General features: G+C 49.1%; 1 protein-coding gene across 4 annotated transcripts in view; it reads left to right on the top strand.

Annotated features, from left to right (window-relative positions):
- LOC124121025 overlaps positions 1-13,775 on the top strand; it is a 36,874-nt gene that overhangs the window by 22,481 nt on the left and 618 nt on the right. For all 4 annotated transcript variants that reach the window (XM_048398367.1, XM_048398368.1, XM_048398366.1 and 1 more), the window contains exon 9: positions 640-778. In XM_048398367.1, coding sequence (XP_048254324.1) covers positions 640-778 — 139 coding nt within the window. The remainder of the gene's footprint in view (positions 1-639; positions 779-13,775) is intronic.

Genomic DNA, 13,775 nt, shown 5'->3' with positions numbered 1-13,775 from the left:
TGAAACGCGGATGTTAACCCAGAAATGGTGAAATCAGTATATGGGCACACAAGATCAATGAATAATCAATTTTCATTATACTGAAACACAGTTTTGGTTTAACAATCACAAAAGACAACACAGTGGGTCAAATACGTGGCAGCAGCAGCAGTGAGTAGTCCCTACACTATATGTCAGTGCACTCACGACTGGGCAGGATGTTTCACTGTCGAATGTCTTGAAACAGGCATCTGATCTGTAGCCCGAAATCGTGTTGGAAGCTGGCAGGAATTCGAGGTTTTCAGACTGGTATCCAATCCGCAAGACACTACTCGCTCCTAATATGTACAGCCAGCCTTCAATAAGTTGTCCCAAACTTACAAAATCTTTACTGCCATATAACACTATGTCATGTGTGTATACTAGTCACAACAACAACACGTATCCCTGGCAGCATCACGTTTTCAATTAGTGTGCAAACGTATGTGATTATAACAACGAAGCCCTTCAGTGTCTTTGCATGTTTCAAAAACATAAAAAAAATTAAAAAATATTTACTCAGATAAATTTATTGAATATCCATGGTAAACAACTGGAATGTTAATGTTAGTGGGCGCCGTTTCGTATTTAAAAACAAAATATCTTTGTTTCTCTGACCAGACAAACAATGGTTGCAAAAAGACGACAAGCAACAGCCGACGTCGGAAGCGTCGTGTCGGTATGTCACGTGACATCATCCATGCTAAAACAGGCACAGCACGAACCAGGGTTAAGCTGAAGAACAGCCTAGCAAAAAGCGGTAAGTCTTATCACATGGAAACGACATTTGAGTGGAATCCTGGCCAGAAATTGGCCAATATTTCATCATTGGCAATATCTGTAGAAAGATGCAGACGTATACAAAACCATACATGAAGCAGCGTTGTCGAAGACTCCATCGGTGTTATTGTTTTGGTTTGGTTTGGTTTGTTGTTTAACGTCGCACTCAGCAAAATTCCAGCTATATGACGGCGGTCTGCAAATAATCGAGTCTGGACCAGACAATCCAGTGATTAACATCCTGAGCATCGATCCATGCAATTGGAATACGATGACATGCATCAACCAAGTCAGCGATCCTGACCACCCGATCCCGTTAGTCGCCTCTTACGACAAGCATAGTCGCCTTTTACGGCAAGCATGGGTTGTCATCGGTGTTATGACCGTTCGGGATGGCTGAAGCTAAATGTGATTGTCTGCGTTCACGGATTTGGTTGCTTATTATTTTCAACATAATCTCTCCGAAGTCCACACACTTCTGCCAAAGATACTGAAGTGCCTGGATCCCACTTCTTCCTGCACTGAAATGACGTCATCCTCATTTGCATAATGCTTGCAAGACAGTTCTTTCTTCAAGTTTGTCAAGCGGTGGAAATCTGACGGTGCCAAATCTGGTGAATACGGAGTTTCAATGAGTTCAAAGCCACAGTCATGCATTGCATCCATGGTAACTGGCTTGTGCACAGGTGCTTTGTCCTGTTGAAACAACACACTTTTAGTAGGTTTCCGATACGTTTAGCCTTGACTTAGCAGATTAGCATAACATTAGCCACTAATGGTTGAACCTTTCGGGAGGCGGTCTCCCAGTAGGATTCCTTCTGAATCCAAGGAAACCGAAGGCATTGCCATTGGAAAACTACTTCGGGTGAGAAGACGTTACATGTTTCCACTGTTTTGACTATTGTTTAATTTCTGGCTGATAGTAGTGAACCGAATACTCATTCATGGTTACGAATCACTCAACAACATCTGCTTCAAAACGACGTACATTCTCACAGAGATGATGGACCTGGGACGTTTCTGATCAGGAACCCAGCGTGCTGAAACTTTTGTCATGCCCAGTTCATTCCTCAGAATGTTCTCAACTCTCTCATGAGAGATGCCTAATGCTATCTGACGTGTGATGTCGCCCGTCATACATAACCATATGTATACTCAACAACAAAAGTTCCTGTGACACCAATATTTTAGTGTATTTTTCAAACAAGTAAAGTTTGGTTTTCAATATTGTAGTACATGTATGGAATCAAGTCGAACAGCTACAGAAAAGTTGACTTTTATGCAAGCCCCATGCAGTTCACTACCCAAGAATGGGTATAAAAACATGTGCGTTAACGGGATTCCATGTGCATTGTTTAGCATCGTGCTGACAACATCCACTCAGAAAAACAACAAAATTACGCATATCATTATTCAACATTACGAAATGCCACGCCTGTCCGAAAATGAGCGTCTGCGAGCTATTGGTATGCTTGAAGCAGGATCGAGTCAACGTGATGTTGCAAGACGATTTAACGTCCACAGAAACACCATTTGGTGTTTATGGCAACGTTGGCAACAGACGAATGCAGTCAGAGACCATCCTCGGAGTGGCAGGCCACGCGTAATCAATAATCGACAACTGGATTCGAACAACACATATACGAAATCGATTCCAGCCAGCAACAGTGACTGCAAGATACATCCCTGGCCTTCGACGAATATCTTCACAAACTGTACGTCGCCGCCTCAGATGTGCAGGGATTGTCGACCCGCCAGACGCCCCATTTTGACAGGAAACCACCGTCAAGCACGTCTACAGTGGTGCAGACAGCGTCTACGCTGGACGACCATGCAGTGGGGACAAGTTCTATTCACTGACGAGTCTCGTTTTCACCTCAGCCACAGCGATGGACGGATTCGAGTGTTCCGACGTCGAGGTGAACGTTACGTCAATCATTGTGTCATGTAAGAAGATCGGTTCGGAGGCGGCAGCGTAATGGTATGGGGTGGGATTGCAGCAAGTCAGAGGACCCGTTTGATAGTGGTAGAGGGAAATCTCAATGGACAGCGCTACCGCGACGAGATCATCGGCCCTGTTGTTCTACCGTTTTTGCGTCGTCATGGCCCAGGCATTACCTTTCATCATGACACCGTCCGGCCTCATATTGCTCTGCTGGTTCAGGATTCTCTTTAACAAAACAACGTGAATTTCACCCCCTGGCCGGCTCGCTCCCCTGATCTCTCACCAATCGAGCACATGTGGGATGAGATGGATCGGCGCCTTCGACGTCAACCACGTGTTCTACAGACACTCCAGGAACTTCGAAACATGCTCCAGCAGATATGGACAGATATCCCACAGGACTTTGTGCGACGCCTGGCCAATTCCATGAGACGAAGATGTGTTGCTTGCATCGCAACCAGAGGTGGACACACACGCTATTGCTTTGTAAATTGACATTTTGGCATGTTCATGTTTTTTTATGAATCACGCATTTTCTGAAGTCAGTATGGCAAATTCAATCATTTGAACACATACAGGAATCTTTTATCTGTTGTTTCAGATTTGGTAAAAAACATAACTTTGCATTAAATCTTATTCAATGTCAGGGGAACTTTTGTCGTTCAGTATATTTTATCAACAATGTCCTTAGTAGCGGCAGTAGTTGATGGCATCGGTCTAGTACCGCTCCTGGCTTCTGATTGGTCGAGAGGATCACGTGACCTCTGATGACGTCACTTCCGGTGCGCATCCAAGATGACGGGACATCCGTTTCCGGTGGCGTGTGCATCCAAGATGGAGTCACATCCGTTTCCGGCGGCGTGCGCATCCAAGATGGCGTCACATCCGTTTCCGATGGTGCGCGCATCCAAGATGGCGTCACATCAGTTTCCCGTGGCGTGGGCACCTCCAAGAGGGCGTCGCATCCGTTTCCGGTTGTGTGCGCATCCGTTTCCGGTGGCGTCACATCCGTTTCCGGTGGCGTGCGCACCTCCAAGAGGGCGTCGCATCCGTTCCCGGGGGGGGGGGGGGGGGGGGGGGGGGGCGGTGGGGAGAGAAGGGGAAAAACCCAGAGAAGCGGTCGTAAAAGGTGAACAAGATCGACATTGTTGTTCTAAAAATAGAAAAAAGGCGGTGGTGGTGGAGGGAGGGAGGAGGAGGTGGGTTCTTTGTTTGGGTTTGAGGGTCGTCAAAGCAAACGTCAAAGAACAACAATGTCGATCTTGTTCACCTTTTACGGCCGCTTCTCTGGGTTTTTCCCCTTCCCTCCTCCCCGGGAACGGATGCGACGCCCTCATGGAGGTGCGCACGCCACCGGAAACGGATGTGACGCCATCTTGGATGCGCGCACCACCGGAAACGGATGTTACGCCTTCTTGGATGGGCACGCCACCGGAAACGGCTGTGACGCCCTCTTGGAGGCGCACGCCACCGGAAACGGATGTGCCGCCATCTTGGATGCGCATGCCATCGGAAACGGATGTGCCGCCATCTTGGATGCGCACGCATGAACCGGATGCGCACCGGAAGTGACATCATCAGAGGTCACGTGATCCTCTCGACCAATCAGAAGCCAGGAGCGGTACTAGACCGATGCCACCAACTAATAGCGGCAGTTTCCCTGATCTTAAACGTGAATCATCTTCGAGGCTATCTTTTCCCCTGTTGAACTCCACTGCCCAACTCTTTACAAAGGCACAGGAAGGAGCATTCACGCCTGAAGTTGGTACAATGTCCGCACGGCTGGCTGTTGGAGTTAGCTCTCTCAGTTGGAGATACTTGATTGATGACAATGTGGTAGCTAATATTGCCAATACATTCACCGAAAGAGAATTGATACCTGCAGTAATATGCTGCCTGGTATTTGTTTTAACTGCCGTCTGTAAACACTGAACGTATTGCACACTGTTAAGGGTGTTTCAACCACCCTTCATAGGAGTGCTTTGTATTCCTTGATACACTCTTCAGAACTTTTTAAAACTATGCCATCAAACATACTTTTTCACTATTCCTTCAAATATATTTTTTTATGAGCTCGTATTGTAATATTGAATACACCCACACCAAAAATGGGTTTTTCAGATTAAAAACGATGTTTTATTGGTCTGTTGTCAGTCGTACAAATGGGTATCTCATACCTCTAGTCGCACGTTAAAAGGAAGCCAGAAGCTGGAATGTAAACAATAAACTTGTTTCCGTCCGATTGCGCACGCACCTCCCTATGACATGTCACAAATCTCGAAGAATAAGCCATCCAGCAGGACTGGACTGGATTACTTCCCAGTGGGGATGGCTGGGTGGGAACGTACGACTGAAAACAGACCAATAAAACATCGTTTTTAATCTGAAAAACCCATGTTTTAGTCTGTTTTCAGTCGTACAAATGGGTAGAGGTAGAATTCGATGGAACACTGGAAGGAGGGTCGGGAAAGTAATCAGGAAGTGACCTCTTTCACGTCGAATGTACCAAGTTCCTCACCCCTGTAGTGACAATAGAACATTCGACCAGATGCACGGACGAGACAAATTGTTTATCACGAACGCACAGCATGGTTAATGCTCATCGACACACAACTAATTATCGATGCGATAGGACAACTGCACACGACAGTTGAATTGCGATCGAAGTGTGGACGGAATATAATTTAGTTTCAGAACAACTCGCAGTATACAAGGTAACTAAAACAGCATGGTTAATGCTCTTCGACCCACAAGTAAGTATCGATGCGACAAGACAACAGCACACGTCAGTTGAATTGCGATCGAAGTGGTCGACGTATAGTTTAGTTACAGAGCAACTCGCAGTATACAAGGTAACTAAAAAATACGAGCAGTACTATAAAGTATGGGAAGACGATGCAAACACCGAATAACCATAATAAACAGCCGAAGTACTGCATGCAACAAAAACCATAAGAATGCGTACATTCACCAACAGTTTTGGCGAAACCGCATTATCGGTGGTTCGAGAAGGGAGCTAACTCCGTTTGCCTAATCGAAAGTTCGAGGTGGGCCCACATTCGAAACTAAACGCACTTGTTGTTGAGAATATATACTACGTAAACAAACCCGCATAACGAACTCATAATTTGTCTATTTAAAATAAGTATTATGACTTATAATTGGATTAAAATGTACAAATAAGATGGCAATACAGCAGAACTCACTTCTACGAACATCGCCAAACTAGGTCGTGGGGTCATTAATATTCATGAGTTATTCCTTTTATGGAACAAGTTCTCGGAAACGTCTGAGGCTTGTATCATGTCCGAGATCAATTCAAGTGTAGACATATGTTCAGGCTTATATCGCCACCAACACTTATGATTAGATTGATGTGTTATATTGGAAAAAGTAGAATGAGTGGTATTGCCTCTGTAATTTTAATTTGAAGTAGATTTAAGTTTCTTGCTTGGTAGCTATTTTTGTAAAACTAGTGTGGTCAGCTATGACGCAGTTATTCAAACTTCAAAGACTTTTGTGCCTTTTATGGAATTAATGTCACACGAAATTATTTATAAAGATATTTCCCATCAATATTACAAAATATGAATAATATAAAATGTCACATAATGACAAACGTGAGCCAAATAGCCTAACTGACTTCGTCAACCTTATGAAACCCAGCGATTTAAAAATGTGGGCCCACCTGTTTCGATCACTATAAGACGGGATCAATGTGGGCCCACATTTTAGAAAATGGTTATAAGTAAGCAAAGCTAATGAAGCTAGCGATTTTTTAATGTGGTCCCTCCTGTTGCAATCACTATGACGGAAGAACGTCTCCCCACTAGGCGATATACAAATGTGGGCCCACTTGTTTCGATCACCATATATGACGGGAACAATGTGGGCCCACATTTGAGAAAATGGTTATCACCACTAAACCAATCTTAGAAGATGTACTGATGGAAATATAAATATATAATGCATTCAAACATTTAATTACCTTACGTTTTACCTTAGGGATAAGCTGGGCATTTAATAGCTGGACCAACAACGTGCAGAGTGGGTGACGCCATTTCTCGCAAATACGAAAACAACGGAGATAGCTCCCGTTTGAAATTAGAGTGACCTCCCTTTCCCAATATGAACCCAAGCTCCTTCCCAGCGCGTGACACCTTCGTTACACTCTCGGTATAGAGAGCTCCGGGAACGTACTATCGCTGTGAGGAGCTTGATATGAACCACTGATAATGCGGTTTCGCCACAGTTTTTATTGTAACCTGTTATCTGGTACGAAGTGTCGAGCAAAAAGTCCAAAGTGTGTGCTAATGTTGAAGCTATGGCTCGAACTTCGTGCAGAGGAGAGGAGGTGGGAGGTGCGAGTCCTTGCGCCTCGTAAGCTCTGAGAATGACCGCTCTCAACCAAAAGGAGAGTATTACGTGTAATCTCTTTCTTTGCATTGGTTGAGAGCGGTGTGTAGAGCCGTCGAAAATGGTGTCGTCGCTGTTGCAGATAAATACGAAGCGCACGAACTGGGCACAGGGTGAGAACAGCGTGATCATGAGGGCCCATAATGGCAGACAAGGAAGGAATGTGGAACTTTCTCGAATCTTGGCCAGGAAGTTGATTTTTTGCTTTAAAAATCCCATCTGAGACCAAGATGGACGTTGCCATGGTTACGCTGATCGAACGTAATCCGCTTGACGTCAATGGCATGTAGTTCCGATACTCTTGCTGCCGTAGCCAGCGAGAGAAGTAAAACCATTTTCTGAGACAATGTCGAACGCGACCTGATCGAGAGGCTCGTAAGTGGCTGAGTGACGCTCACGATCAACCGATTGACGAAGATCAGTAGTGCGGGTATTATATCAGCAGGCGAACGGTCACGTGTCTTGTCGAAAACATAAGTTGACTGGAGCGGGTCTTTATCAACTGATTTCTTGGGTGTGGCCGACGCGCCATCCCCAGGGCCAGATGTAGAGGCTGCAGAGTCCAGGGATCCACCCGATGACCTACTCAGCTTGTAGCGCTGATCAGTAGCCCGCTTCGCCAACGCACGAAGATACCAATTACATTTTATTAAAGTGATCACATTCTTTACAACGTTGATCCCACGAACACGTTGAAAATCCGTCCTTTATTATGCAGGAAGGACAATACATGTACTTGTGAGGATCTACTTTAGACAGTATACTTTGACACGGGGCAGAAAAGCCCGACATGTTGCCACGTGTATAATCAAGTCAAACCGTGAAACAAGTGTTGAACCCAAACAATGGATTACCAAGGATTACATTCCAGGAGTCTACAGGTAAGACATATTATTATTACTGTATAAGAACTTGTAGAATTTTCCTATTCGGAATATTCTATAAGTAATACGTTACCACTGTTATACCGAGGCTGTTGTCTCCCACAACTGCTGCTATAGCGAAATCTACCACAGAGATCTCAATTACCTCATGCAGCACGTGCGTAGCCACCTAGCTGCCATGTGACACCCTTCACTCTTGTCTCCTGCGAGAGCAAGTGCTCGGGGGACGGACGGGCGGGCAGCAGCCCAGTGGTAACGTATTACTTATAGAATATTCCGAATAGGAAAATTCTACAAATTACATTAAGTAATACGTTACCACTGTTATACCGAGGCTGACTACCACAGTAGGCGGTGGGGAGCACCTACAACCCGAATCCTGACTGCTAGCGTTCCTTCCGACCAGCGGAAGTAAACACCAAGGCGGAAGCACTCGATGCGCATGCACCTAGCTAGGCGTTACCCTATAGGAATACCAAAGCACTGTCAAGCGCATACCGTAAGGCTCAATCGTCATTGCCAAAACGATTGGTGACTCCAAACGGCCCCACTGGATAGGTATTTCATCGCCGCAGCGGATGAGAATACTGTATCCGCGTGAGCTTAATCTTAGATCAGGTTAAACAGTCGAAAAGAGGGAAATTAATTTCATTCAGACCGTATATTCCAGAGCAAGCCTACTTAAAGTATGCATTAGGCGCGTGACCTAATTCCAGTATTTGTAAGCATGCATCACAAGGTTGGGATACACGACAGACAATTAAAGACATAATTGTCAAAATACAAATAAGGACAAAGCACACAAAAAGCCGCCCTCACCTGTGGTGTGAGTGCGCTGGTTTGCGGGACCCCAACTCCTGTACCCACGGCAGTGGGAACATTGGAGTAGACCCAGATTGACCACCGTGCAAGGTCAGACGCCTGAGGAGTTCGGAATTGCGCTGGGCACACCCCTTAGGTGCCCGCTTGCGCCGCGATCCGCGGGCCAAGACGGTGCACACTCTCCACGACGGCATCAGCGACCTGTTTGAGGTAATGATTGGCAAAAACCGAGTCAGAACGCCAGTAACAACCTCGTAATATTCTGCGAACAGAGATATTCGAGTGTAGGGCAAATGTTGCCGCTAGCGCCCTGATCTCGTGCGGGTTTGACCCCGCTACCGGTAACCCCCGAGACCGGTACGCCAGATTGATGACAGAACGAAGCCACAACGCAATCGAGTTGCGAGGTATGTCAACCGTGCGATTAGGGTTACACGATATGAACAGACGGTCACGCCCTTGTCTACGTTCATTCGAAGCCTTAAGATAATCTCTTACTTAAGGGCCCTAACCGGACACAGCGCTCTGTCCTCAGTATCAGCAGGATGTAAGATTTCTTTGAGTGATCTTACAGTGAATTCTCTCTCCGTTTGCCCGACTCTCTGATTCTTGGCGACGAAGCCCATGAGCAGGCCCAGGCGGACCGCTCCTTCATCACCCCTATCGAATCGTACCTTGGCGACATCGAGTGCCTGAATTTCGGATACACGTGCCGCCGTGGCAAAGGAGAGGAGAAATGCTGTTTTCCAAGTCACATGCCGGAACGAAGCACTATGCAAGGGTTCATACGGAGCTTCCGTAAGTGATTGCAACACTAGGGAAAGATCCCAGGCCGGTGCCCGAAGGCGGCCCTTCTTAAGATCGTGCTGTTTGAAACCCTTGATAATACCCCGTATCACCGGCTCTTTGGAGAGACTGGTACCCATAGCAACGTCCCGTACCGTAGCAACGGACGAGACATAGTTGGCAATGGAACCCCCGGAGAGTTTCCGGGTCTCTCGCAAGTGAGACATGAAACGAGCAATATCCTGCACAGATACCTTATCTGGCGAATGAATGTGATGTTTACAACACCACTTCGTGAAAATAACCCAACGTGCATTATACACCTTCTGGGTAGAATCACGATGCATACAAACGTATGCCCGAGACGCCCGGCGAGAAAAAACTTTACTCCTCAGACGCTCGGTGACAACATCCACGCGTGCAGATTGAACTGCCCTGCGTTTGGATGAAGCTGACGGGTGTGAGGGTGGATCAAGAGATCCGGTCTCACAGGCAGTGGAAGTGGCGACTGCGTGACCTGGGTCAGCAAGTCGGGGTACCACGATCTGTTCGGCCACATGGGCGCGATCAGTAACATTCGACAGCGAACTCCTCGGAGCCGGCTTAGAATGTGTGGTATCAACGCTGTCGGCGGGTAAGCATAAGCGACCAAGCCCGTCCAGTCTAACGCGAGAGCATCGTGATCGATGGCCCTCGGGACCGGGACTGGTGATACAAACAACGGGAGTTGATTGTTGAACCGCGTTGCGAACAGGTCGACCATCGGACGACCCAAACGTTCGCACAGCCACTGAAACACTACTGGGTTCAGCATCCACTCTGTGGGGCTCGGATCCTGAGGCCTCGATAGAGCATCGGCCAGTACGTTCCGCACACCTGGGATGTGACGGGCGCGTATCTGGCACGGGACACTGTCCACCAGAGCGTAAAACTCGAACGTGAGATCGAGTAGCGAGTGACTGTGGGTTCCCCCCAGTTTGTTCACATAGGACACTACCGTCGTGTTGTCGGTCGCCAGCATGAGCCGGGCGTCGACGAGACGATGCTTCCAGTGATTGACTGCGTTGATCACTGCCTTGAACTCGAGACAAGTGATGTGAAGACCTAGTTCGTCTAAGCACCACAGCCCCGAGCTCACCTCCCCCTTTAGATGGGCGCCCCAGCCCACTAGAGAGGCGTCTGTATACAGGGTCAACGTGGCCCGGTAGGGCCGCATAGAGACTCCTGATAAGACAATGTAAGGGACCGTCCACCACTCCAGATGCGGTCGGAGCCGATCCGGGAGGGCGACGGTCGCACTGTTCACCTCCGTTGCTAACAACTGGATTAAAAACCGTTGCAGCGGGCGGAGTTGGAGACGACCCCGTGCGGTGCAGTCCTGGGCTGATACAAGTAGCCCTAACAGCTGTTCCCAAAAGTGAACAGTCTGTTGCACCGCTAAGACTTTGGCAATCATCGCCTGAATTTTGTGCCACCGGTCTGGGGGGACAAAGAGGCGATGGGACACCGTGTTGAACCGACCTCCGATGAACAGCAAGTTCTGAGAAGGGGTTAACTCGCTCTTGGGGAGATTGATAATCCACCCAAATTGCTCCAAGAGCCGACGTGCGAAATCGAGATGGCGTGACAGGGTGTCCGTCATTCGATTTGCTACTAGCGAGTCGTCCAGGTACGCGAAGTACCGGACACCCCTCCTGTGGAGGAACCCCACTATGGGGGTGGTTAACCGGGTGAACAGCCAGGGAGCGGACGTGTGAATCATTCTGAGTTCGGCACTGTCCTACTTGGGAACGAGAAATATCCTGGAGTAAAACCCCGGTGTTATTTCTGGTAGAGCTAACTCCCGTACTGCCCCTTCTCCACCAACCTGCCGATGGCATCGGCGAGGATGGGAAGATCGGTTTCCGAATCGAAACCTGCCAACGGGGCAACGGTGAGCGGCGGATTCGCTTTGAGATCAAGCCGATAGCCGTACCGAATCGTGTTGACCACCCACGGGTCGTCGAACACTTGTTCCCAATTCTCCCAGTAAGTCTGGAGTCTGGCTCCCACTGGGGAAGGAGAGGGGGCCCTGACAGGTTGCGACAGGCGCAACTGTCCAGGGCCAAGTGACTCGGGTTCGCCTAAGGGCCAACCGAAGTTGGCGCTGTCGGCATACGAACCCCTCCAATGAGAGTCACCTGGAGGGGCCCTTGCCGTCCGTCGACGACTTGGGCTTCCCCCAGTTCCCCGTCTTCCCGCGAAAGGGCAGCTGATTGCCCATACCGGAGCCCTCAGGGCGGGGCTACTTCCCAGAGGAAGAAGAACCCGACCCCTTAGACCTACCGGCCGCAGCAGCCTGGGGCGCGCTCCGGTTAGGAGCGGCACCCAGGCGCCTATGCAGGGACCCAACAAGAGCAAGTGTGTGCCGAGAGTCCTTGGCAACGTACTCCAGGGAAGCATTTAAACTGAGCAGGCAGTTGTAAATGCGCTGGTCACGGTCCGTGGGAGAACCTTCGACCAGACGGGCCGCTGCAGCCAAGTAAGTGTCTCCGTGAGACATGGAGTGCCGAGCGAGGGCGTCCAGCTGGTGCAAGGTAGCTTGCGTTACCGTAGCAGCCGGTGGGGCACGGACACCCAACCGCTCAACATGGGCCTCCGCGGTAGGACCAGCCTCGGGAAAGGCAAGGTCATGTACCGGGAATAAACCCTTTCTCCACGACGTCGGAGGCAACGGGAGACCCCGACCGGAGGCCGCCGCGAAGGCGTTCTCCAAGGAAGGCTTGAAACCGCGCAGCAAGGTTGATGCGGGGAAAGCCGTGTCGGAAGACTCATCGTATACCTCGGAGGAACCCACAGTCGTGGATTCCCCGCGGTACCGGCCGGGGCATGTCCCCAAAGAGGTCATAAACCATGGCCACGCGGTCCTAAACCGATAGCGGGAGCAACGGTTCGGGGGAAGGACCGGTGACCACGGGAGCCGCCGCCGTACCGGTGGACCCCGCGTCCGACCCCGCGGCCACCGAAGTGGCCGGGGACGGAACAGCCAGCGGCCTATCCTGAGATAAGGCCGCCAGCTTGGAGTCCACAAGTTATGCAAGTAATGCAGCGACGGAATCCCCGGACAGCACACGGGCCGCCAAGAGATCCGCCGCTTTACCGGTGGACCCCGCGTCCGACCCCGCGGCCACCGAAGAGGCCGGGGACGGAACAGCCAGCGGCCTATCTTGCGATAAGGCCGCCAGCTTGGAATCCACAAGTTTCGACAACAATGCGGCGACGGAATCCCCAGACAGCCCGAGGGCCGCAAGGGGATCCGCCGCAGCCGAGGAGGTGGTACCCGCACGGGGACCCCGACCGGACGAACCGGCCACCACAGGGGTGGAGACGGACTGTACGTACAGCCGGTACCGCTCAAAATCCGCAGGCCCCAGACCTTCGCACAGGATGCACCGGGTGTCCCCGCAAGGAACCCTGCACCGCGGGCAACGATCGTGGGGATCCCGGGACGACAAAAACTTTCTGCACACCCCATAACTCCGAGGAGCAGGGGCAGAGGGGGTGGATACTGGGGACATATCCATGTCAGACATTGATTGTTTGCTATAAACAAAGAACAAAACATGGTTACAACGCACGCACCACAATGATTCACAAACGAACATTTTCACAAGAAAATAAACGAGCAATGTGAACATATAACATACACATATAACTTTTATTAAAGAAATAAGTTATGTTAACCCCCAAAACATACAAGAACAGGGGAAACGTATAACACAACGTGCATACGCGAACCCCGCAAGTATATAGAAAAAAGGGCGGGAAAAATTTTCCGTTTGGCGGGAAAATTATAACCAAGCGTAGCTACCGCAACGCCCCATAAAAGCACAGTTTATTAGAGAATAAACTATAATAAATATCACCAAATCTTCAAGGAACGCTTCAGCAGGAGAAAACACGTCTTGCTAAGCAGACGAAGGAGACAAGAGTGAAGGGTGTCACATGGCAGCTAGGTGGCTACGCACGTGCTGCATGAGGTAATTGAGATCTCTGTGGTAGATTTCGCTATAGCAGCAGTTGTGGGAGACAACAGCCTCGGTATAACAGTGGTAACGTATTACTTAATGTAATAACAACTGTAG

The sequence above is a fragment of the Haliotis rufescens genome, unplaced genomic scaffold (assembly GCF_023055435.1).
Source record: "Haliotis rufescens isolate VD_foot unplaced genomic scaffold, xgHalRufe1.0.p SCAF_18, whole genome shotgun sequence".
Classification (NCBI taxonomy): Eukaryota; Metazoa; Mollusca; class Gastropoda; order Lepetellida; family Haliotidae; genus Haliotis; species Haliotis rufescens.
The sequence above is the reverse complement of the archived record's forward strand: the minus strand, read 5'-3'. Positions and strand labels throughout refer to the sequence as shown.